The sequence below is a fragment of the Adelges cooleyi genome, unplaced genomic scaffold (genome assembly GCF_023614345.1).
Source record: "Adelges cooleyi isolate 19-005CV unplaced genomic scaffold, UGA_ACOO_1.1 ACOO_flye_CR_arks_rails_tigmint_CR_PRNA_574, whole genome shotgun sequence".
Lineage (NCBI taxonomy): Eukaryota > Metazoa > Arthropoda > Insecta > Hemiptera > Adelgidae > Adelges > Adelges cooleyi.
The window spans coordinates 14,072,610-14,098,798 of NW_026096268.1; the positions used below are offsets into that span (position 1 = coordinate 14,072,610).

Sequence of the window (26,189 nt, forward strand, 5' to 3'; positions counted from 1 at the left end):
TTCACAGTTTATAGATATATATTTTTAACAATATAACCCCACCATGTATTAAAACCCTATGAACTTTAAATTTTTTTAAATAGTAACTTACAAGATGCAGAAGGCAACGGGAAACCACTGCATTAATTTTCCCAAACAAGCAATGAAGGTTAATCATAACAATGAGGAGAACCAGATTTGCAACGACAAGGCAAGGCCTTTAGTAGAGAAGAAGAAGAACTTACAAGATGTTTCCATTATTTTTAAGTTGAGATTAATTTTAAAATAGTCCAGTATCTTATAAGATATTGACTGGGTCATACTTGGTGGATCTCACCTTGTACACGGTGAAAAACTTTAGGCTAGCATGTACTCCGGCAATCGCTGGTACATCTATTACACCGTCTGAAGGTGTAACTCGGCGGTGGTCTCTCTCGTGGAGGACAAGAGTGATCAAAACACACGACCGCCGCCGTCGTAACAACAACAACACAATTGCTTTAATAAATATTATACTTTTTTTTTTTTTTAGATTCGTCTTATTACTCGTACCGGTCACGTTCTCCTTATCTGTTTTATTATATGCCACTACCGTTATGAATGTATTAAAAAAAAAAAATCCCTATCGTACAAACACACGCACACGGGGCGCTGGCCTGCACGCTAACCGTTTAAAAGGCGTGTCACACTCGGCCGGCAAAATAGTCATCCACTTCCGAAACGATTCTTCGGGGTCTGCCAGGCGTGACCGGCCGCCGCAGCAGCATTCGACGGAGCTATCGGTTTATGGTGCGACCGTTTAAAAAAAAAAAAAATACCCCAGGACATATAATACGACTTCTTGTACAATATAGTAGTATGACTTGAATCTACCGCTTTTTCGTTTTCTCCGCCTAGGAAATATAATCTCAATGTCCGGAAACGGGACTACACAGAATCGGATCGCTTATAATAATATTATGCCTGTACACAATGCACAAAACAATTCCTATTATTCGAAATCCGAGTGCGTGCGAGGGGCAACTCCGCCTCGTTCGGTCACAATGCATAATCCGCCTGCGCTTATAATATGTACACACATCGACCAAAAGAAAGCGCCGAATCTCAATAGTGTCTATCGGACGGATTCGAGTTTACAACTACGAGCACGAGTAAATCTTATTCTCGTGTAAACTCTGTAGTAAATAATATTAAGGTCTACGGGTTTTGAGACATGTCGGTCAGGTTCGCGTTCAAAACGTTGTTATTCAAGTAGTGAAGTGCACATTTGTACGGCTGTCGTAAACACGTCAAACGCAAAAAGTTTTACGGATATAATTTAAAATGTATACAAAATATATATATGCGTGTGTGTGTGTGTGCACTGTATGTTATTGTGCTCAAAATGTATTAAATTTTTGTTGGAAAAAGGCCGAGGTTTTCTCATAAAACGCCTTTTCCCGGATCGATATCTTTATGTTACCCGTGGTTGATTGTAAAGATGGAAAAGAGGTTGGCCGTTGTTATAATGAACTGCACTTGCCATCAATTGGTTTATACCTTTATTTGCGGTACGTTATTTACCTAACGCAGTCCCATTCTCTGCCCAAGGGGTTTAATCGAAATTGTCGGTTTTTCGTCGTGTGTGTACTTACGATGTTATTATTATTATTATTATTATTACAACCACTACTAGAGTAAGCGGTGCGTGAGTAGGTTGTGTATTGTTGGTTTGTATGCGGGAGTAGAATCTTGTGAGAAAATCGGTACATTGCATGCGGTTCAATCAACGTTATGACCGCAAGGGTTGTGTTAATAATAAAAACGGGTACAGAGATAGAGAGAGATAGTATAACGGTTAATTTTTATTATAGATGAAACTCACCTTGATTTTTCCGAGTTTTTCGAACGAGTCCTTTTTAACTGAGACCTGTAACAAAAAAAAAAAAAAACGTAGACTTAGTATATATTTTGTAAAATGTAATCGTGGCATTAGAGTATGACGGCGTGTACAATTGACTATCAGAAGGCCATCTGCAAAAGTTTAGTAGATATTTTTAGTATTTTATTAAATACATTTTTTTTTTTTTTTGATAACGAATAGGTATACTTTATGTATGACAAATCTTGTATATTATTTGTACATTTATTATTATGATTTTTTCTTAATTTAGAGACATAGAAACCGCGAAATTTGATGCATGACGTAGGGTTCTCTCTGTGAAATACATTGTATGGTATTACATATTTATATTCGACCAAGGAGAACTCGTGTTCCTTTCTCGGCCATGCAACAAAAGACACATCGCAAGCAATTATTTCAGGCGGGCCAAATACAAAATTGTGCCACGATGAATCAATAAAAAAAAAATGCAAAAGACATCCGTTGACCGCGTGCTCGTCGGCCGAAGATTTGCATACAATTAATATACACATACATCTGTGCACGGATTGTTATGATAATGACATTATTTTAATGGATAAATTTCATACACGACCGTGTTATGCGCAATCATCGTTATGGATTAACGTATGTGTTTATTATAACGGGTTGACCAGAAAGCAAGTAGGTCGTTGTCGTCCGTATTTAAATATACAACCCCCGTCTTCATCACCATCGCCATATTATTATAATGCTTATCCGTTGATCACATTGTATTATTCTGCGCGTCGTTTGCATAACATTTAATACACGTTACGGTCGTCGGTGTTGTTACATAAACAAAATCCACTCGTGTGCATATCGTTTTGTTTGTTTTCGAGAAGGTTAAACGCACAAAAAAAAAAAAAAACAATAATTCTTACTAGTTAACATAAAAAAAAAATGTGTTCATCGTAACAGTGTATTCGATATTGACCCGACGGTGTTGTTAGTTATCGTGTCAACGTTTTCTACAATCCCGGAGGATTGATGTTCAGAGGCACCATAGGACTCCGCCCAGGGCTTAGGATACAATCGAGGGCCTACGATCAAAATAAAAAGTAACTAGGCACGTGGCAAAGTAAAATAAATTATACAATAATACCGTAATCGTGTAAAAAGTAAATGGTCAAAAATAATCCAGAGTGCAAGAAACAATTTTTTAGTGCTCAAGTTTATTATCGCGTCAGCCGTTCTGATACATAAAAAAAATGTGTGGAATCGAACGACCTTTTCTTTTTTTTTTTTGTATATATTTTGAACGTCAGATGACCGCTGGTTATTTTGTTCGCGTGTAAACTCGATGAACGCGTTTTTTTATATTATGATAAGTAGGAAAGTTACCCACGACGGGTTAGCGGTTAAACATTCAAGTCGAGTATTGGCGGGAGTTTTTTTTTGGTACGGTTCAATAAAAAAATGTTTATTCCAGTTTCCGGTGGCCGCCTGCAATGATGGCGATAAACCTTGACCATACAAGAGTGTGTATTATCATCATAGGCGGGACTTTTTAAACCGTAATCCATATAAGATATATATATATATATATATGTATACTTACATATACATTTGACACATAAGACGTATCAGTACAATGTGTATGTTTTACGTGTTTTCTGTGGTGACTTTATGTAGGTTTCTGGAGCTGTAATACTTTTTTTTTTGCAATGGTACACATGTATGCGTTTAGATATTGTATTGTTACACAAAACACATCCAATACGTGTATCACCATGACTGTAATATAGTTCATACTACACAGTATTCGCTTACGCCGTACGAAAACTGTTTGCGCGGAATAGGTTTGTATTATTAACATTATTGTTGTATTATATATTGTATAGTCATTTTAATTTTCGTTTTATACGGTCATGTACATGTAGCTCCGGGCACTATAGTACTATAGCAGAGGTACACACTGAGCTAGACCAGTTTTTGTTTGTTTGTCACACCGACCTTCGACGCATATTATACCTACGTAGTTATTATTTATAGTAATTGTAGTGTTTTTTTATTAATTTTTTTTTTTAATGTCACTTTATTCCTTATTTTTGACCCATAACCGCATCTACTAGTTTTAAACAACCTGTCGTAATATTTTTAACGTTGCATACAGGTACTATTGTTTTATAAATATAATCAATACAGTGAACGACACGTGTATTTGTACAGCTTTTTTATTGATAACAAAATATTCCGAATAAGTTTACTTAAAACGAGATTCGATAGAAAAATAATATAAAAATTGAACTTAACGCGGATTGGCGTATAATAATTTGTATTAACATTTAAGAGACTCGGCAAAAAAGTTCAATAAATAAAAATAAGAATAGTAGGATTAGATTTGCACAGGTATATTATACAAAAGGACCTTCGATAGCAATTTTTGCTTGATGATTCTATACAGTTTTTAAAACGTAGAATTTAAATTCGAACAAACAATAGAACTTTATTTTTTACAAGTCCATTTTACCATGAAATTATAAAAAACAACAACAACAATATGTGCGCTGAAACAATTGTATTCGTGTCAATGTCAATTTAAATATTAGCTTCGGTTAGAAAATTGTATTTAATTAGTTAATAACTTTATGTTTAATTTTGAATTATTCAAAATGAAAGAATTGAAAATAACATGTAAATGCATTGTATTTGTGACATTGAAAAATAATAAAACAAGGAAATCATTTTTTGTGAGAAATTATTGTTTCAGGACTAGGACAGTACAATGTACTAACTCGAGTGTATTAATTATAATATTATTATTTACACACAAATACAATAATAGTATGTGCATTTTTTAATTAGTAATAATAGTAAAATGCAAACGCGGGTATTATATTATGTCCGTGGCACATACGAATAGGGAAAGTGTAATTACGATACAGTGATATTTTGAATACAAGCGAGCATCTAAAACAACAAAAATTAATTATCACTTTTTGGACTCGTCGACGGAAAAAACAATTTCCAAAAAAATATTTGTTTTGTAACCGAGCAAAACAGGGAGACAGGAACCATTAATTCGATTTCAATATAAATTATACTACCCATAGTTAGGCGGGTGACGTTTTGGCAACGTTTTCGCTTATCAACACCGCCACGCCCATCGACCGCTGGACCAATGGCAGGCGTTTTATTCGCTCGAGGTTGCCGATGTGCAAAGTGTATAATATATATCGGTAGGATTTGCGACCATCGGCAATTTCGTGTCCAATCCGACGCCGTTAAGCTGTTATAATCCCTAATGGTTTTGTTTCCTACGGGAATAACACTGGATGTGCTGTCATATTATATGGCTTTTTGATTACGACATGTATTATGCATTTACCCAGCCGGGAAACCGTACGAAGCGGTATACATCCGTGACAAGGCCTCCGGGCACGGCAAGAAATCGTCGTCAACCGTTTTAAAAACGTTTACAATGTTCATTTAAAATAATAATGATAATAATAGCTATTCAGTCGTCGACGCGTGATTATTGAGATTTTTGAACGCCATTCCTAATAGAAAGTCTGTCCGTCAGCTAATCACTATCATAAACTCTTAATAATCTTAAGAACGTTCGACGTGCTAATGGCACGCGTTAAATAATAGTTATTTCTGTAAGTGACTACGGCCTTTAAACAAAAAAAAAAAATAAAAATAATAATAAGCCAGTAAGAGAGATAATTTTTTAATTCCCACTCACGAAGAGCTGAAAAATAGTATTATATTTATGTACAGAAAAGGTTCGAACAGAGGATCTTGACAACGCAAACACACACAACAAGTTGGTCTATATTTTGTGAACGCCTGGGATTTACAGAATACGGTTAAAAGGCCGTAATACTTATTAAGATTATAGATTAGTTAAACTAATAATTAAACCGGTTTAAGTTTGTGTGAAGTACCTATCTATTACATTTGTAAGTAATAAAATAATTTGGGGATAGTCAGTGATTAGTGCAAAAAAGTTAAAAACGAAAAGTTGTAAAAGAAATTGTTGTATTAAGCCAAAACAAACAAGGTCTACTTACTAACGAAAACAATATTTTTGTTTGTTACTAAAAACCACAAAGTGTATGATACATATCATGTTATATGATATGTATCATATTTCCTTGTATATCTAATATATTAAAATGTGTATAACTATAATATTGTGTTTCAAATTATGTTTTCAGTGATGTCGTTAGTTATATTTTTGTTTATACACAAAACACACGAAAAACTTGAGCTTTTCATCATTGTCAAAGTACAAATATTTTGATAAAATTATCAATCAACTCTTAAACCTCGACTTTCATAACTGCGCCTAGTAATATGAAATAAATAAAAAAACTTTCTCCACTTTCAGATTCCTAACAGAGGGTAGTTAATTTTGGAGTGTTTTTTATTTGATTTTAGAGCTGGAGGATAGCGAAATTTTAGGAACGGCCTGTGGTATCTGATCGAATTAAGTATCTCTATCAAAGATAGAATTAAATAACGTCTTTAGGCACAAAAAAAAAATCATTGTTAAACTCATATTTGTCCAAATTCATATGTACCTATCGACGACAGAAAAAAAATTCGCAGTTAGTTCCCCCACTAATATTAACAAAAATGTATTAAATGTTGTCAAAACGGGCTACAGAAATTTGCATCCGCCGGGAGTTGCGTGGGATTAGTACACCTGTATGTATTTGTGAGCCATGAGTAATGTGTCGAAGAAATTTTTTAGCGTTTGTAGTCGGGGCACCTTTAAAACTAGTTTTTCACGCCTAGAGCTTTGGCTACGGGGCTGTATAAAAGGTCGACCTTGCCACTCTCCGAAACCGCTTTGCCCAAGGTCAACGTCGATCTGCACACCGGGCTCGTTAAACGATCAAGTATACACCGGAGCAACATAATAAATAATCAATTTTATTAATACACCTCGGTCTAATTTCAATGTACAACAGATGAAATTTCTTGTAGACGTTCGGCCGTATCCGTGTTGGTGTGTGTGTATGTGTGTGCACAGTCGATTTGATTAACGGTGGTTTCAATAGGAAGAACAAAAGGAAAACAATTGGAAAGTTTATTATGAATAATATACAATACGACAGTAATATTATACCGGCAGTGTTTTTTTAATAATAAAATACATTGTTTTTACGACGAATACATTCAAATTGCTCGAGGTTTAATAGTTATTATTATTATTACCTATGAGTTAATCCTTCAATAGTTTAATGCACTGTAAAGACTTAATTATCGACTGAACACGTTTTTTGATTTAAACAAAATAGAGGACCGATTAGTCGGTGGTTTGCATTGGAAGTATTCGTCGCGTTGGCCTCTTTTCGTTTGTTTTTATATTTTCAAAATTAGGTTGGTTTCACATAATGTGCGTTTTGGGACTACTACTTCTACAAAAACATCTGACATTTACTACTCTTATAAAGAGTTTGCCGCCGCCACATTTCTACTATATAATATTTAAGCTTGTTTTTCTACTACATCCGCATCTTGATTCGACCCTATCGTAAGAAAATTTTTTCTCGATATTTAGCTGTGAAATAAAACCGGTGCAAAGTTTAAAATAATATTGTTAACAACTAACAATATTACATTAAACGCGAGCAAAACTTTTGTATTACACACATATATAGTTAAGTAATACAAAAATTACCCCCATCAGAAACATGATAATACACTTTTCAGTATACCTGCGTACCCAGTACTGAATATTATTGAATCATGAATTATTTTTTAAACATATTATATTCGTGTAATATAGAAAAATTCGACATTGTCTGCGAAATCTCGTTAAATTGACATTAATAATGATAAACAAGGTCGTCATGACTTTAAGAAAAACTATAAAGTTTATATTACGTAATTGATTACATGCTAAATGACCTCTGCTAAATTAACTCGACGGTCATGAAATTAGATACTTGTAGTGCAACAAAATCATTTTAGTACGGATAAGTAATTTTGTGGAATATTTAAAATTCGGCGGTGGGAATACATCGCCGACTTCGTGTGCTAAGGAGTTGTCTTCGGATTTACAGTGAAAATGGGGGAAATTCGTTTACGGAAAAAATGATTATGTAACACGACAAAACAAACACTCGGTTTTCGTATTTTATTAAAAGCCATTCCGCTTGACCGATTAGGTTCGGTCGACCCGTTTCTTTTTTTGGAAATAATGTTAAGGCTAACCGTTCATTTTCAACATGAACTTCCCCAATAGGTGTTATTACCCGACGGTGCGGTCATCGATCGGTCCCGGCCTATAGAAGGCCATCGTCCAGTAATAAGGCAATTAATCCGCCGCCCGTTGGGCGATCTCGGAACGCACGACTTGGGATTTATTTCGCTTGGTTTTTTTTCTCCATAGATATTTTAAATTTGTTCAACGCCGGCCGAGGCAGCAGAAGATTAACGGTCGAATCTCCTCGCCGGTCGGTTCGTCTGTGGTCACACCCCGCGGTCGTTAAAAAGATCTCAGCCGCAAAGTTTCTCATGGCGTACTAAAAACACGAGGATGACGTGTCCGCTAACGATTTGTCTTACTATTAAATTACTGTTTCTTTGGACTTGTCCGGCCACGCGCCTTACACCGCGCCATAATTACCACGGACGATCGGTTTTTCGTTTGCCCAGTGAAAGCCGGCCGTGTGTGTGTGTGTGTTGGTCGTTATTGAATTGTCCCAGCGAAACCATCGTTATCATTTACTTTGGCGGCATTGTTGCTGTTGTATGCAGTTGGATGGAAAAAAAAATCGAAGGCGACGTAGAAAACAACGGCGGTGCAATTTAATTGGGCGGTTTCGGATATAAAACTACTCGTTTCTCGAGAGCGCGAGAAAGAAGGTGAACAAACTGAAAGACAGTACACTCACGAGTTATTTTGACCGTTAGACGTTCGAAAATTATTGTCGGTTGGATCCGCCGGTGTTTGATTGTGGAGTGTGTATGTGCATTTTCTTTCTCTTTACCGCAATCGAAAGAGTTACGAGGTAATAACCGAATGTATTTTAAATATACACATTTAACGCAACCGTACAATAGCCTCTGTTTCGGTTCATTTGTTATTTTAGATTAAAAGCTATTAAAAAAAAGTTTCCAAACTCTGTTTTTGAAATTGAAACGAATTTGAAATTAATCTGTCACTAAAAACGCGCGCAGGGATAAAACAAAAAAAATATCATCAAATAAATGTACACAAATGCGTTGTATTTTTTGGAAGTTTCCCATTTCAGTTGACTATAAAAATTGTCATTTCAGGCGGTGTCGATTTAATTTGCGGGTTTACTTTTGCATACTATTTAAATTATTTGGGTTTGAATAATTTAAGGGTACACAAATTTGCTATATTAGTTCCGAGTAAATTGTTACATGTTATAAAAGTATAAGGGTTTCCACTTTTGTCTGTAATTACAACGAAGGGGGATGACGGTATTTGTGAAATGTCAAGTAGCTCAGCAAATGTAACAGATCCGTTTATAATAGAGGTGGTGGAATAAGCGAAAAAATATATAAGCATAAAAAGCTTTGTTCATTAGTCATTACCAAGACATTTTTCGTCTCGCGAATTGGTTACAAGTTTAATTTCTTTGACTAAACGACCGTTTTCATTTATCGCGCCAAGGTGTTCCACGTAAATGCAATAGTAGCGAATTTGTGATAAAAGTTTTGCTGTATTGACATTAGGTCGCTAAGTAAAATCTCTCTGTAAGAAACGCAAGTCACAACATAAACCGTAGGTAGCGAATGAATTATACTCTTAGGCACTATCCGTCGGTAAAGTATATTATCTACTGAATTTGCAGCCTTTGCTATCTACAGTAACTGTAGCTGATAAAGAAAATGAATGAAAAAAGAAAAATCCCACACCGTAATAATTCATCCGGTAATTTTTTTTTTTTTCATGAGCAAATTTTACATGACGTTTGTATATAATTTAGCTTCGATAATAATTGCGAATGAAGAGGCGTTATTCTATACGGGGTTTCCGATAGAACCTACGCGCAGTCGTGTTACGGTCTAGTCCACGTTTCACATGTCAGCAATGACATTAATCAAAATCACTGATGTAAATAAATCTGCATTGCACGGATCCGAACAGAACACGATTCGTCAGTTTTTTTTTATTAATAACGTATGCGCAACTTTAAAATTTTTTTTATTGTTGGGCTAAGGTTTGAACAACAGCAGGCAGTAGGCACACACAAATTAATTGTACACAGTTTTACACCAACTGTATTACGTTTGAACTTGATTCACTTTAGACGACTCGTATATGCCGCATTACAATGTATAATACTACCGGAGGACTTGACATAGGTATGTATATATATATATATTAGGTACATCGACAAATTATTTTGCTTCTCTGTACACGCCACACAAGCGGATTTAACAATAGCACACTGCACAATGAAAGTCGACCGGTGTTTGATTTAGCTGCGTTTCCAAAGAAAGGGAGATTTGTTTGATTTTTTTCCTTCGCACAAGACTAGCAACTTTCTTCAATCGAAGATATCGACACAAACCACAGCGAGAGCTCACGGGTCGTGGGAACTCATGTTTTTTTTTGTTGATATTTATTTGATTTGCTCTTATTTGTTTTTATACACGCATTGAGTATCACAAATGATAATTTAACGTGTACGCAAAAAAAAAACGCAAGTTAAATTAAAACAAATTAACATGGAACGACTTTTTTTTCGGCAAACCTAGTTTTTTAAATTTTAATGTCAACCCAAAGAAATACGGCAAGCGTTAAAAAGTCTAACGTTTGTCCGTTAAAAATATATACACATAAAATTGATACCGAAATTCTTAAATTTTCGAGACGAACAGAATATACATAGGAAATACTTGTTTCTGCTTAACGTCACGTGAAAATTAACAAGACAATAAATAAAGACGTTGACCTCAACAACGAGTGTAGGTATTGATTGATTCAAGCTAATACACGTCCAGAGTCCATTGGTAATTGTTAATCCCGAAGCACTTGCAATGTTGGGCTTGTCGACTTAAACATTTGTATCGTCGTCTATCTCACGGATTATATTATACAGAAGAAGCCGTATTGTGCAAAAAAAAAAACTATTAGTAATATTTATAGATAGGTCTAGAGTCTATTGTCTAGAGTTTGATATTCGCAAATAATAATACAAAACAATCTTTAGGTTCTATATGGAGTAATAGATAGGACGAGGTTGATCGCTTTAAAATAATAACTCAAACCTTATAACTAGCGAGTGAAATATTGGGGTGTCTTAATTTTGTAGGGTAGATAAAATACAGTGAAAAGAGAAATGGTCAGAATTGCATGACCCAACAATGTTATCTATTTTGTGCACGATTTCTGTTCGGTAATATCGACTGAAAACTTGAAATTATATTTGACGGTCGTTCATGAATCGTGAATAAAATATGAAAATCAATACACCGTTAAAATTCCTGCATAAAGTATGTACAATAATAATACAAAATATCGACACACACAATGTGGCTTTGAACAATATTATTTGTTGCGCTCTTTTTGGTTCACCAAAAACCAAGTATTTTCGACGGGCTTTTGAAAATAAATGTTTTTTAACGTTATTTTATTATATTGTTAACAGCTGTTGATTTCATTGAGAGCACTCGGACAAATTATGTAAAACTATCCAATTTATTTTTTTTTACAATAAGTTACTAGGTGTTTCATAGAAATGTTTTTTTTATTGTGAATTAAATAACAGTTCGGCATATAATTAACTAAAGTAGTTATATGGGGCTCAGTACAACTTTTACTGCATCTTGTGATTTAACGTGAAAGTTCTCTTGTCGAGCACTATATGTGTTCTACCACGAGCGCGACGTGGACTAGGAGATGATATGGTTTCTCCAATTAATAAATGTAGTTTCCGGCATGTACTATACGGGCGCGGCAAATTTATATCCGTCTTGCAGGAAACTAGACATGTAATGGGATGACTTTATCCAAGTCTAGTGCAATATTTTCACTTTTGAGTAGTGGAAACAATACCAGTATCGTGGATCCACGGAAGTCGTTAGCCTTCCACCCTTCGTTTTCCATTTGTGGAGTACAAAATAAGATCCATAACAAATATATCATAAAAAAAAGTATTATTACAATACAGCAAGTATGGAACATGATACTCATTTGGCTTTTATTCATTTAATAGCCCATTTGTTATATTGTCTCGTTCGATGTAAAGTTAAGTAAAAATAAAGCAATTTCCAAATGATGTGATAATATTTTGTCAGTCCATCTACTTTAGATATTCCAACAGTGACGTTTTCGATCGTTCAAACCGTGCCTGGACTTAAACAAACCCGATAATGGCTCAAGGGCACGCGGACGCATCATGATTTCACGTATTGCGTTCTGTTGACAATGCAATGTATTATAGCAGTAATTATTTTTATTACGGTCGAAGGACGCGTTATAAAAATTAAATCACCCGAGAATTTATTACCTCGGCTAGCGCGCGGTTATTGAATAAATGATCTGTCAAACGCACACAGAGGCGACGGTCGTGATTAAATGGAATCCATTGACCAGTAGACGACGGTAGTAGATCAACTGCGTTTACAAGCCAAACACAACTCCAGCTCTACGAGGCCTTCGAAATACTGATTTCGGATATGCTTATCGCTGGCACACGGAATAAATAGAAAAGAAACTATAACATTTTTACACGGGCTCTATTATGGGACGAGATAAAATCTTGTCCGACATCTTGAAAATGATCGAGAAATGCTCAGTGCCAAGTGTAGGAAAATTCTCATTTTTCGTTCATTCCGGCTAAACATTGTTGTAGGTGGACGACGATATTTAATAGGTGAACAGTGTAGCCACGAATCACAGAAATTTTTTTAAAAAAACTGATATATCTGGCACCACTGCCTATATCTTAATATGTCTGATCGTTTTTTGATAACATCTAAGATTTCCTTCTGTTTATTCTGTGGCTGATATTTTGTTTTATCGAAACGCTCGGTGGCCAAAACGATCATTGGAATATTGCAATATCCGCCTGTCGAAAGTACAAACGTGTGTGGTCGTTCACGCGACATTTTAAAAGAAGAACATTTCGCAAAAAAAATAATCACATCTACTAACGCAACGTCACATTACCACCGTGATTAGATTAATACACATGCGTGTTTGTGTGTGCTAAGGAAGAGCAATAAGATTACTGTTACTGTGACCGACTTACGTGTATCCATACCAGTGTGTGTGTGTGTACATCGGTGTGTTATAAGGCTTAGAATATATCATTTCATAAAAGTTACATATGTGAATGTGTATACTATGAGCGGTTATCAGCTTGATTAACGTTTGTATGGTGAAGAGTTTTCAGGAAAACGGATTATTACTATTAGTCGGTACGGCGTAAAACGTGTCTTAGGATAAATTAACCGTCGCCGTGTGACTGGAGAAAACCGTGTGTATCGGTGATATCAGAAAAACGGAACTTTCGACTTAATGACGGTCGTCGGAAAAAGGCCCTCGGCAGTCGAGTTACGGTGTTATAATATTTTATTTATCATCAATTGCGTTACGCATTGTGTGGTCCGCGGTTAGAGACTTGAGAACGATTTCCTAGTTTGGACGATTGGTCGTTAAATTTTGAGAGCAGAGAGTGCGATTTAAGAAAGTAAATTGACTTGATGTGTTTGTTTTTTAAGTATGATATTTATTATTCTTTAAGGATTCGTCACAGCAATAGCGATTATCGTCTAAAACTTGGGACGTGCTTCTTTCGGGTCAACGATTGGTTAGCGAAAACTAATTTCGAGGATTAACAATAATCCTCGGGACGTTAAACTCTTTACAGGAATCTCGTCACACCCGCAGCACTATTTGCGTAGAGCTTTCCCCAGGAAAATAAATTAAGCCTAATATAGGAATGACGGCTCTCGGGGGGACACGTGCTCGTCTCTCCCTTTTTACCTCGGACGGCGTGTCAATAATAACGATGTAATGGACTGGTCCGGGTGCAGTACGCAGCGCATACGTTACGGTTCACTTACCTGAAACAAAAAAAATAAACATACCTTCGTTTAATAACATGCTGACAAGCGTACATCCACATGTATATATATATATATATTATAGGTACACACACTATGGCATACCGAAACGGCGACGGATATCGACAAGGGAATAGTATTATTGTGATCATTACGACACCGACGAACGGGTTATAGAGAACAAAATACTCGACGACGCGTGGATATTATGCATAAAAATATTTATTTATAACTAAGCAGAAAACATAGCTTAAATACAGACCCGGTACGTCAGTAAAAATTGCACACACAACACGATTATTATTATATAACTGTTGCTCTACAGGTTTTCTCAAGGCACAAAGCTCGGTCGTAAAATTTGTAGAGCATCATAATATCGGTTTCGCGTACAATCAACATGTGGTATCTATTTCGTGTAGACTTGGTGCCGACCGTTGGGATCTCGTTTTGAGCTTATATCACAGATCAATAATTAATAAAAACACAGGCAGTCAGTTAGTTGTGTGCACTGTTATAATCAAATAGACGATAAAACCCGCCAGTGTCACATATAGGAACGGCTATAAGTTAGGTTATGTTAAATTGATGGATATTCATACTATTCAAAGATGGTAGATAAAATCTAAATCATTTGGAAATGCAAGAAGAAATACTGATCGAATGTGTATTAGAAAAATAGCAACGCCCTCGACGCGAGTTCAGAAATATTTCTCGTTTTTATTATTGTAATTGGTGAATAGGCGGATACACTTAAAATATACACCAATTATCTCCTATTAAGTAACTGGTGTTTTTATTTTTTTTTTCATTTCTATAATGTACCCATTATGAATGGTTTTAACTTTTAGCACCAAAACGAGCATAACCCAGCGGAGACGGAGAAAGAAAATTGTCAACAGTTCCATAGTTTCTCATTCGTCAGTAATCAGTTTTTATTTTATACTCGCAAAAAAATAATATTTAACGACTAAAGAGTTTTATCGACCGTTTTGTTTTTTGTCAACGCTAAAATGGGTTGGTGACGGTGTACGTTTTACTATCAAAAAGTACAGCGACAACAATTTATAGTGGCAAAGTAAAAAATTTAGCAGTAATACAGTTTAGTGTTCCATTTATTAATCGCTTTTTCCGAGCAATTACAAAAGTTTAATAACAAAAAAAAAATGGGAAAATCGTCTGGCGGGTCAAGTACATTTCATCCACTCAACAGTAAAAAATTAAAAAAAATGTATACAACCCGTCGAATAAACAAAGTATTCATGTTTGGGTTTTTACATAAATCGTTAATTCTTCCGAAAATATGAATAATTTTGATTACATTTCTGCTCCAAAGTTGATTACGGTTTTTTTTTTGGCAAAACTATTAAAATTTGAAATTTAAATTGATACCTCCGCCAAACTCATACTAATATCGTTCATTCAAAATATATTGACTTGTTTTGAATAAATAATATTTTTCATTTATGTTTGTATAGTTATTTACTCCAATCGGCTCAAGTCGAGTATTAAGTATTCATTTAAAATGTTATAGGAACGGCTAGGTTTGTTGAACTTTAATTTTTCATTTACATGAAATACCGTTTGAATTAAACGATCAAACCTTGGTAATAAAAAACGTGTAAAAAAAAATGAATTTTAATCACAATTTCGATTTTTCCTGAGTAAATATTTTATAGACTATTCGAAATGGTTGTAAGCGCAACATCAGTTATAGAAAAAAAAATGTCAAAGAGAACATATTACAGGGGAATATTCTTGAAACAACGACAAAATCTTAAGATATTCTCTGAGCACATTTTTTTTATAAGTGATAAAGTGATACCACGATAAAATACAAAGTAAAAAAAAAACGCGTTTCTAGGATTCGACTAATTTTTTTTTGCTTGTCTAATACTTGTCACTGAAGATAAAATGATTAGACATTTTCACACTTTCGGAGGATCTATATTTAAGATTGGCTATAACAGTATCATTTATTATATAGACAATGGACATTGGACGTTTCAATATAAACGCAGATGGCTTTATTTTATTTTTAATCGATAATTTTCGGGGTAGCCAAGCAGTTCCAACGTCCACCTCAACAGTACCTTTTAACGTAAAATAGTTTCATCGAGGCTATCTATAGGGAATAGTGAAGAACTCGATTGTGATGTGCATGCGTATGATCCTGTATAAGATCCATAGGTGTTTTTGTTTGTTTGTTATCTCACTCAATCTTCTAGATTTGTGTAGTTTCGATGATTTTTCGTACACACCGTGATATTATACACAAATTGGAGTTCGTCTCACGTCCAAACACCACACGCCGTCAACAATACATTAATATTACAAAATCGCCGACATAAACGGAATAGCGAAGACGGGCATTGTATTTGGGCACTCACCGTGGTCATCACTCGCGGTTGCTAACGAGAAGTTTTTGTTGTCTATTGTAGCCGGGTGTAAACGTAATGAAGTATGTGTACACAAACACACTGTTGGTCGTTGTTGCTGTCGTCAGACTCTTACTCTACCGCGGCATTCGACGAGAGACCACCGCCGTAACCGTCTTCTTCGAGGAGTTGCTCAAGGGGCTTAACCATTCGAATCTCCAAAAGCGGACGAAAATTGCGCAATATCTTGGCGTGAAAAAAAATTACCCATGACGTGTATCGCACCGGGCGGATATCTTATACAACAGCCGAGCCGCCTGTCTTACATTACCGGCACCCTTCGAACCGATAAACAAACCGGTGTTTACGCCACTGGCACCAGTTTAATGTAATGTGTATGCGCATTGTGCATTGCATATGGTACGCCGCGAGGTAGGTAACCGTTTCCTTTGAGAACCGCAGTAGTTTTCGAGTTATGATGTTTCCATTTGCCGTGCACTGTACTTACCGATTAGGTTAACCTAACCCAACCTAACCTACCGGCCATGTTCGTACGTCGGGTACAGTATATTATAGTAGTATATTATAGGTAAGTATATTATAAGTATATTATTCGCTGAACGGCGCGGCGTTTGTCCGAGAATCGGATAGTACTGTAGATGGAGCATTTGGCGAGCGGTCGTTTTAAACATTAGGATAATGGGAAGAAGCACGTGCGAGTGGCCGACTAGCGCAGGTAAACGACATTGATATTGATAGAGTTATAAAATCATGAAAACACCGTCGTCGATATTCGAAAACGATACTAAAGCGACAAATACGAGTTGTGCCGCACCAACAGGTTTCTGTGTATACACTCGGATGTGTCGTAACAACGGCAACGATTATTATTATTATACTTGGATGTAGCGGCGTTATGTCAATACATTTAGTATCTCTATCCGCAGCCGCGTTCACTTAATCGACTCGATTAAGTTGTCATTTGCCCGAGCGAGTCGCGAGACACGGCGTTTTCTTCTAGTCAAAAGGATTAAAACGTCTAGTATACGTGCAGGTGTTATACTTGAGAGACAGCCAACACATTCAATAGTCAATACAACACATGGAAGGTGCGATTACCGAAGTTTTTTTATTTTTATTTCCAACAAAACCCATTTGTAGGGTACAGCACGAGTCGATAAACTGCAGAAACTCGAATCGAACAAAAATGATGTTAAATCTGCTCAGACGATTATTGGCAGCGATTCACCAAGTAAATAGTTGCGGTCAAATTTCTTTCGATAACGCTTTTAGTGCAAAACGATGAAATTATTTACATAAATAAATTTCCTCCCCCTTGAAAAAAAAAACAACAATACTTCCTTCGGTTAACGTCGACCGCGGTTGGTGGGCGATGAGCCAAAGATGGCTCGCAACCGTCACACAATGGTATCGTCGTTATAAACTTAATATCTGTCATTTAAGCGACAACAATCGTTTCGGTCGTCGGTCGCTACGAGTCTAATGATGTCAGAAATCATCATTAGTACCGCATAATAAATAAATAAACGCTTGAAATCGATAAGAAAACAAACATACAATAGGCCAACAATGGTCGTTTTATCGGCGAAACGCAAAGCTTTAAAAAAGTTTTCCATTTCAAAATGTGTTTGTACACGAATCGATTGAATATTAAACACAGTGCGTCCTATAACATGCCACTGTAGTCGTTTTAAGAGCTGATACTCTACGTATATGTTGTGTTCACTAGTTTTACCATAAAAGCGTTCAAGCACAATCCAAAAACCTAAAGTTTTTGTGTATAAACGAAACCACCGATGGCCTGTCGACAAACTAAATTCTACGACCGCCAACACGTGTTAATAATAATAAAACATAATATAGGTAGTATCATAAAAACTTAATTGCCATCGAACATAACGTGAAATTTAATTGTTTCGCAGTTGTGGGTAGGTAATTATAGCTATAGTAGCTATAGTATAGGTAATTGTAGCTATATAGTTAAAAATACACTTGGTAGTCTAATGCAACCAGAGTAATATTTTTATTCGATAACGATTACCATAGTTGTAGTTGTAAACTACTTTTGTGTTGTGGCACAATACTATGTTTTTACTTCGGGAAAAAAAACACACATTTTTCATCATTACAGCGCAAATGAGTTCAGCTATTAAAGTGAGACGGACACATCGAATGCATAATAACTTGTTGAGCGATCCTTTCCAAAGTCGTACAATGTGTTTAGTCGTTTTAATAACGCGAGTATTAAGTGTAGGTATAGTAATTTTTTTAATGCCGAGCAGCTTTACCTCGTAATGTTGTAAAACATACCTCGTTGCGTTGATAGTTCCTTTATACTGAACCACCACTCTTTAAGTACAGCAACTCGAGTCCTAAACCGGTCTTGCGGAAAACGAAAACTTCAAACATTGGTTTGCCGAAAAGATTCTAAGTATAAGTTTTTACTAATTTTTCAAATATACCTATACTAGTTGACACATATCGCGTACCATAATAAAATGTAACGATTGTGGAAGATGTTTCTTTCTTTCAATCCGACTGTAAACACTTGAATATAAATCACAATTTGATCAGGGCCCAGTTCGAATTGTTTATGTTCCTGTGCTCATACGTTCCCACGGGTAGGTACTATCATTTGTATTCGGTCGATGGCTGGCGGCAGGAGCAGTCGAGGTTTATCGATATCTTTATTATACTAGCTGTTATAACATCTTGCTTCTATTTTTTTTTTTTTTTTGCAACACACCATTCTGACCGGTCAGAAAGTTCTTTTTCGCCGAAACAATGGACCGGTAATTACTGGTGTCTGCTCCTGCTGAACGAAGAAGGCACGTCTGACGTGACGGAGGTACCGGCGAAACGATTGATATACAGTAAAAAAACAAAAGGATGGACGTCTGTCGTAGAGGAAAAAAAAAATCAAAAGAAATACCTTGTACATAATAACGTATAGTATATAATATGTATGTTGTATTATATATTATTCAGACCGGCTTGAGCCGCCAACCACTACCGGCGTTGTTATCATATTTTCTTAGCTTAGATTTTCAGACGTCATTTGCCCTTCCGTCGTCCTTGACTTCGATCCACTTGCACGCCGGGACTCTTGAAAATTCTCTAATAGAGACCTCGACACCGACGACGGCGTTGTGTGTAGACGAACCTATATACTCTCTCGTGTAATGTAAATTATTGATACAGGCAAATTAGTCGACCAACCGAGGGCCGGTTCACGCGACGTTGGTAATTAGCAAAATATATTATATTGACTTACAGCTGTCGGTGAAGCGTCGTACCTACATATGTATGTGCAGTCGACGAAATACGATTTTCTACTCTGCAGCGCACGAAAAGCCCAGAACGACCGTCAGTGTTGCTTTTTGAGTAATCAAATTCAATCTACACGGGTATATATAATTTTTAAGGCGAGATCAAACGCGTATGATGGTAATGAATGATTGAAAAACGACGGATGACTATTTTTTATACGCGCGATTAACGTTTGTAGATTAAACGTTACGAGATGTTGAACTTGTCGATATATAAATAAATATAAACTGGTATAACAGTGCCGTTGCCGATACCAGTTCTGGGTGCAAGTCTAATGTTGCGGACATTTCAGGTTATCTTATAATGGTCGGTGAACGACGCTCGTCATAATATTTTGTCACAGAGTGTATTTTTGTAATGAACGTTTTGACTTTCGTCCAGTATAGCTTTCGTGTCGTCAGAAAATGTTGATTGTATAAAAGATAGCGTTGCACACTTCATACTCCATACGTTCAATCGTTACTACGCCGTAATAAATTCGGATATTCGCGTTATTATAGTTTTTTATTGACAAAAAAATTAATTTAAAAAGCGCACGAGCATAATAACAATGCGCCGTCGCCGGCAATAGTAAACTCTTCCCACGCGCCTCGAAAATAAGTATACATTTTCACCTTGAACACGACCGTCGTTAGATTTACATACCGGGTTGTGGGCAAAACAACAAAAAAAAAATATCCCCCGGCGATAACAAAATCTAATTTTCTAAGTTTACGGTAAAGATTTGTGCAAAAAATTGCGTCGTTTCCGCGCCCAACAAGTCAATACACTGCGTGGGGGCAATTGGCATGGACCGATATGGAAGTCGTTCGCGGCCAACCCATCCGATTATTGTAATAATCATTTTTTATGTCCGTATTTCTTATTGGCCGCTTTTAAATTCCAACTAAGATTACTCATTAATGGTCCTTCCGATCTACGTGATAGCTCACAGTCAGCAACGTGTAGGTTTATCTGCGCCATAATCATACAAAGTGTAATATGCTTGCAAAAATCAAAAAACACCAGACCAACTTATTTATTTTTCGATTAGGGTTTGTTTGCGTGCACTCCAAGTGAGTGCATATTTCAATGATAAACAGGCCTGTCATCAGGTTCGGACACCCATATTTTTATACTTAATTATTGGCTAGACGCTTGGCAATTAATATTCAATTGACCAAATGATAAAGAAAGCGAAAATCCAAAATTAAATTCGTCGAGCATAATTTTTATTTTGATCTGTAGCAATTTTTCTTGAATTTCTCAATTTTTTCGTTTCCATGTTATGCTGAAGGTCGATGGTGTCGTTAAGAATCCGTCACCTAGATAACAGTAAGCCGGCACCGTCTCCGCGTACGAAAACGACTGACCGCGATTCGCAATAGTAATTAAGTCGACAATTTTTTTTTACCCCATTTAATTTGACGGTATTCGCGGTACATGGGTATAAATGGAAAACGGTCGACTAATTCTATCGGGACGGTTTAATAATAATAATAATGAGGGTTTGGACTGCCTTGTCCTAGATACCGTGTTTCGTACCTTACCGGCCGGATCTTTTGTTGTCACCACAGTCCACACAGACACTCGGACGTGCCCTCCTATATAGTATTGTACTTATGTATATATATATATACACAATAAACCGCAGCAAGAAGCCTCACGTCTCTATTGAAGTACATAGCGGCGGCTTGTTCCGGTCATTTGCCGCTGCTACCGCTGGTCGGTCGACCGACAGGAGTCGCCGCCGTTTCGCCCAGTCATCGGCAACGGCTATATTGCGCCCCGCTTTATCATTATCATTATCGTCATTATTGTATTGTAAAGAACTATATAATATATTATACCTATGTATGTATAAGCCATCACGGACAAGACCCAAATAACAATAAATAATAATAATAATAAAAAAACAGTGACTCGATATACTCCGCGTCGCGTTTATACATATTATAGTTTTAGTGTGTTTCTCTCTCTCTCTCTCTCTCTCTGTGAAACCTTGAACACCATATCATAATCATGTTATAATGTATATTTTATATATAACGCATTGTTTCGAAACTGAGTGAAATTAATTGTTCATTTTTTTTTCTTCCGAAAATTAATTTTCCTGGTCGCCACTGGCCTATAAAGAAAAATCTAATTTCTGAGCGAATTCGGTCGTCCGTCCAAGCCGAAACGTCAACAACGCGTCACTCGACCGCGCACTGATGTGTTTTTTTTTTTTAAGCCCGAAGCAGTTTCATTACTTATTTTACAATTTAAGGTAACCTTGAAATAAACACAATGACGTGAAAAAAAAATATATATAATAACGAGTTCGACGTAATTTGAAAGAGGAAGACACATAAAAAAAAACACATGATCGCGTTTCAACGATACGATGATCGTAATGAATATTCGGCACGATCAGCGCATCTCCTTTATTTTGTTTAAAACAAAAAAAAAAACCTAATTTTCAAGTGCTTAACCTTCTCCGGCGGTGGCGTTTACTATGGCGAATAAATAACCAACCGTTGTAATCGGGTTATCAAACAGTTTTCCTAAGATTTTGTTTTTTTTGCAAGTCATTGTTTGTATCTAATGGCCATTATAAGTATGCATATTAAACACGAAGCTTCACTTACAACAAAGGAGTTTTTATTTTTGTTTATTTTTCCTTTTTTTTGCTAATTATTTTTTTTTTTTGGTCCACCATTGTTTGAGGGTCCGGATTTGAATGCCGGAAACTGTTAAAGCACTGTTCCGCCCTTACACCGCTCTGACGTGAGATCTTTATTCATCTCACAACTTTTTTCCCAAATTAACCCGAATCCAATCTCTGATCAGTGACCACCGACCAATCTAATGATAAACACCTTGACCGATAAAATACTCAATGGTAATTTTAACTTGTGGTACATTATAGGCGCTCGATAGTGTCATTGAACATTTTTAACTGTTTGGATATTCAAAAAAAAAAAAACAGTCTCAATACAAATGTGTATAAAAAAACATCCTTTCACGGGTACTTAAAATGCCACCAATCGATACGTATAACCGACATACATAATCACAGAAATAAAAAAAAAGCTCTTCCCGAGAATTTGCTTAATTTTTTACTATTTCTCGTTCATCATTGTCGCTTATTGTGTACATTTTCTTATTGATCAGTTCGATATACCATATATTCTGTACAAAACGAGTAACAAACCAAAAAATTAACCGTCTCAAATATACAATGTAGGTATACCTAATGATTTATTATGCATATATATTCAAATTCGGGTAAATGCGTTCGTCACTGACACGTTGTACGATTAATGTGCTCGCCGTACACGTATAACGAGCATACAGATAGATACACACCGCGTAGGGGTTAAAACTTAAAACCCAATTATTTCGACCGAATCTAACTAGACGTGACGTTGATTTCGGTGTCGCGTACCTATCTACCAGTTAACCTACCTATACGCTGACACAGTTTAGCAACAATGACAATAATAAACACAGTGTACGCTGATCCGCAAGGGTAGCAGCAGCATCCTCGTCCGGAACTACATCCAGGTTTAATTTCGCCAAAAGGCTTTTACGCGCACAACCCTAAAACACAAGTCGCATATTATATTACCCGTGATTATTATCGTTATTACTATATCGCGTCAAAGGGCGCCAGGATAATTCATCTTTCCCAGTTTCCAATTAACCACCCGAGCTCACAGCACCACCTCAAAGGCATCGTACAAAGTAATAATAACAATAATATTATCGTCGGATTGTATAATAACGAACGATAATTGTTTACTGTGGTATTATAGATCGAGTTACTACGACGGTATGAGTTACACACCGATAATGTAGTTAAACACAAATATCTGAAGGAACACTAACTTTAGGCGCTAAACGATAACGTCTAGAGATACTTTAAATGGGAACAACCGCGGTAACCGTTGCGTAAATATTGTAATGTTACTGTAATAATAATGTCTCGTTGACATTTCCCGTCGATAGGTAAACCAGTACAGCTACTGGAAAAAAAATCAACACAAATATTATAACATACAAATAAACGCACGCCGTATATATTATGACCGCAACTGGTATTCAGCAAAATCGGTCGGCCGGCCGGCCGGTCGGGTATTCAAAAGTATGTACCATTTTTAAAAAAAATATAATTCATTTGTAAGGTAAAACATTAATTACATAACAAACGTTTGTTGTTCAAACTATATTTTATAGTAAAAATCATGATTTTTAAGATGACATATCATTACATAAACTCGGTAAAAAAACCGCAAACACGGCTAGAAGTCAACGCGATGGAGTTGAATTGGCCAAGTATCAGAAATTAATGTATAGTAAAAAGTTAATCTAGATGTGACGCGTATAGCCAACGCACACAGCAGAGCCGGTTTGGACTTTATAATAACGTTAACGGAAAATAGAACAGCAAGACGTGATGCCGACATCAGTAATTTGGTTTTCTTTATTTCCCAAAATACCTGCTTAACCGGGACACTTACGCGTTTCTCGGAAGGTCGTGTTCCCGCGGGAGTCGTTTACTCGGTCCAGACGGAAACCGTGTATTATCTTCCCCTGGTAAATTTTTGATTTTACAAAATCTCTATCTTATATTAGCGGTCATTCAACCTCTTTTGAGCCCGCCAGCGAATCAATTTTGACTTACAGTTTATTACACATGGGTTGGATTAAACAATTCGCAGACACCGCTAGACCCAACAATATTGTAAGTCGCAGATTTTTATAACAAACCCAACCTACACGATTGATTTCTATTTTCGTTTTATAACAAAAAAAACTTGTCGTTAGGCACAGATATTGTTATAATAATATAATTTACTCACTACTTGACGTAACACAACGTGCATTAATTTAACGAAATAAGACTGATGTAGTTATTATTTTTGGTATGAAAAAGAAATACTACACTAATAACTATATAGGGCCTCGCCTCCGAATGTCATTATCATATTGTAAACACATTTTCTATTTGTCCGGGTCATGTCGCAAGTCCTGTACATTTTACTCCTAGGCCCTGGGCCCAGTGTCTATAGCTGTTCAGCCCCGGCCCCGTTCATAATAATATAATAGATTGCAGTCGCTTAAATTGGCAATATTAAAAAACTTGAATCGCGTTACGTAAAGCGGACAGTGGCTCTTATAATGCGCATCCTATATTTGGTTGTTTCAGTGGTTTTTAAACGTTTTTCATATTATTGTTGACCATTTATATAATATTCTCATAGAGCGTTGTGTATTGTGCGATGTGTTGTAATGAAATATCTTCGAATCGAAATGACGTTATTTTCAAATTTAATGTAAGACACAACACAAAAAAAAAAAAAAACACATTTATAATATTATTATCGTTGCCGCGATAGACTTTAACAGCCTATACACTCTATAGGTATCCCTAAAATTTAACGACTATAATGTTAATGTAGTTGGCATTGATCCATCGCCGTTAGTGTTGTAATCATTTTAAATGCCAAACATGTATAAGTCTTCGTCGAAAGATAATATTCGAAACGACAGTGTTAAGTTTTATTTTGTAAATATTATGTTATCGATATTGTTGGATTTAAGCAGGCGACAACCGTCGTACGACAGCTAGGAACACACATGACAATTGATATACCTAAACATAATATTATAGCGGTTTGAATTAATTTGTAAATGTAGGTACATTTTATGTAGTCACATAAAATGGTAAGTATTGGTTTAACTATGATGTAAAAATTGAATTTTTATACAATTAAATAATAATATTTTGTATACTCATTGCTTAGTTGCATTTTTTATACAACTGTACTATACTATACGTTTTAGGTGAACTTAAATAAGATGAAATATTATGATAACGAAAAATATATTTGTTTCAATCAATATTTTAAACAATAAAAGGAAGACGCGACACAAATTGAATTCGAGACGCTATAAAAAAAAAGTTGTATTATAGACAAAAAAAACTTCGGCCAACAGACAGTTATATTCTAGTGTTTTTTTTTTTTTGGATAATATTGTTATATTTCGCGACACGCGTTGGAGGAATTTTTTTAAATGTACAGATTTACTTTTTTTACTTCCGTTGAACCGTAAAATTGAATTTATCCGGAAGTTCGACGACACGCGGCCAACCTCCGTTAAAGAATATATTATGGAATTGAAAAAAAGGCCAGTTCTTTTGTCAAAAATATATTATAGACTTTACGTGGACACGTTATTATGTTCACGCTTATAGGATAAAAAAAATCAAACCCAATATAAAAACCCTGGTACATTAAGAAGTAGTGTACGCTAGTCGGGTCGAACGAAGCAGTCGCTGGTTTGGCGGTAACGATTAGATTCACTCCCAAGTAACCGGTTGAACGCAAAACTTTGTTACTTACATCAGATGACTACTTGCTTGGTTTATTATTATTTTTAACGTATAAAAAGTTCAAATACGGTGCTGCCATGCACTAATAAAATCTTAAAACATACTCCATTAAAAACCGGTAAAATAATTTACAAAAAAGCTCAATCCTTAAAATAATCTTAGATCAATAAATTGTCTAAATTTTTTACCACCGTTGAGCTGCATAAAACTA

At 35.8% G+C, this 26,189-nt stretch overlaps 1 protein-coding gene across 3 annotated transcripts in view; it reads right to left on the reverse strand.

Annotated features, from left to right (window-relative positions):
• Positions 1-26,189, reverse strand: part of LOC126843812 (cordon-bleu protein-like 1) — a 100,806-nt gene that overhangs the window by 22,424 nt on the left and 52,193 nt on the right. For all 3 annotated transcript variants that reach the window (XM_050581613.1, XM_050581610.1, XM_050581611.1), the window contains one exon: positions 1,844-1,888. In XM_050581613.1, the coding sequence (XP_050437570.1) occupies positions 1,844-1,888 (45 nt within the window). The remainder of the gene's footprint in view (positions 1-1,843; positions 1,889-26,189) is intronic.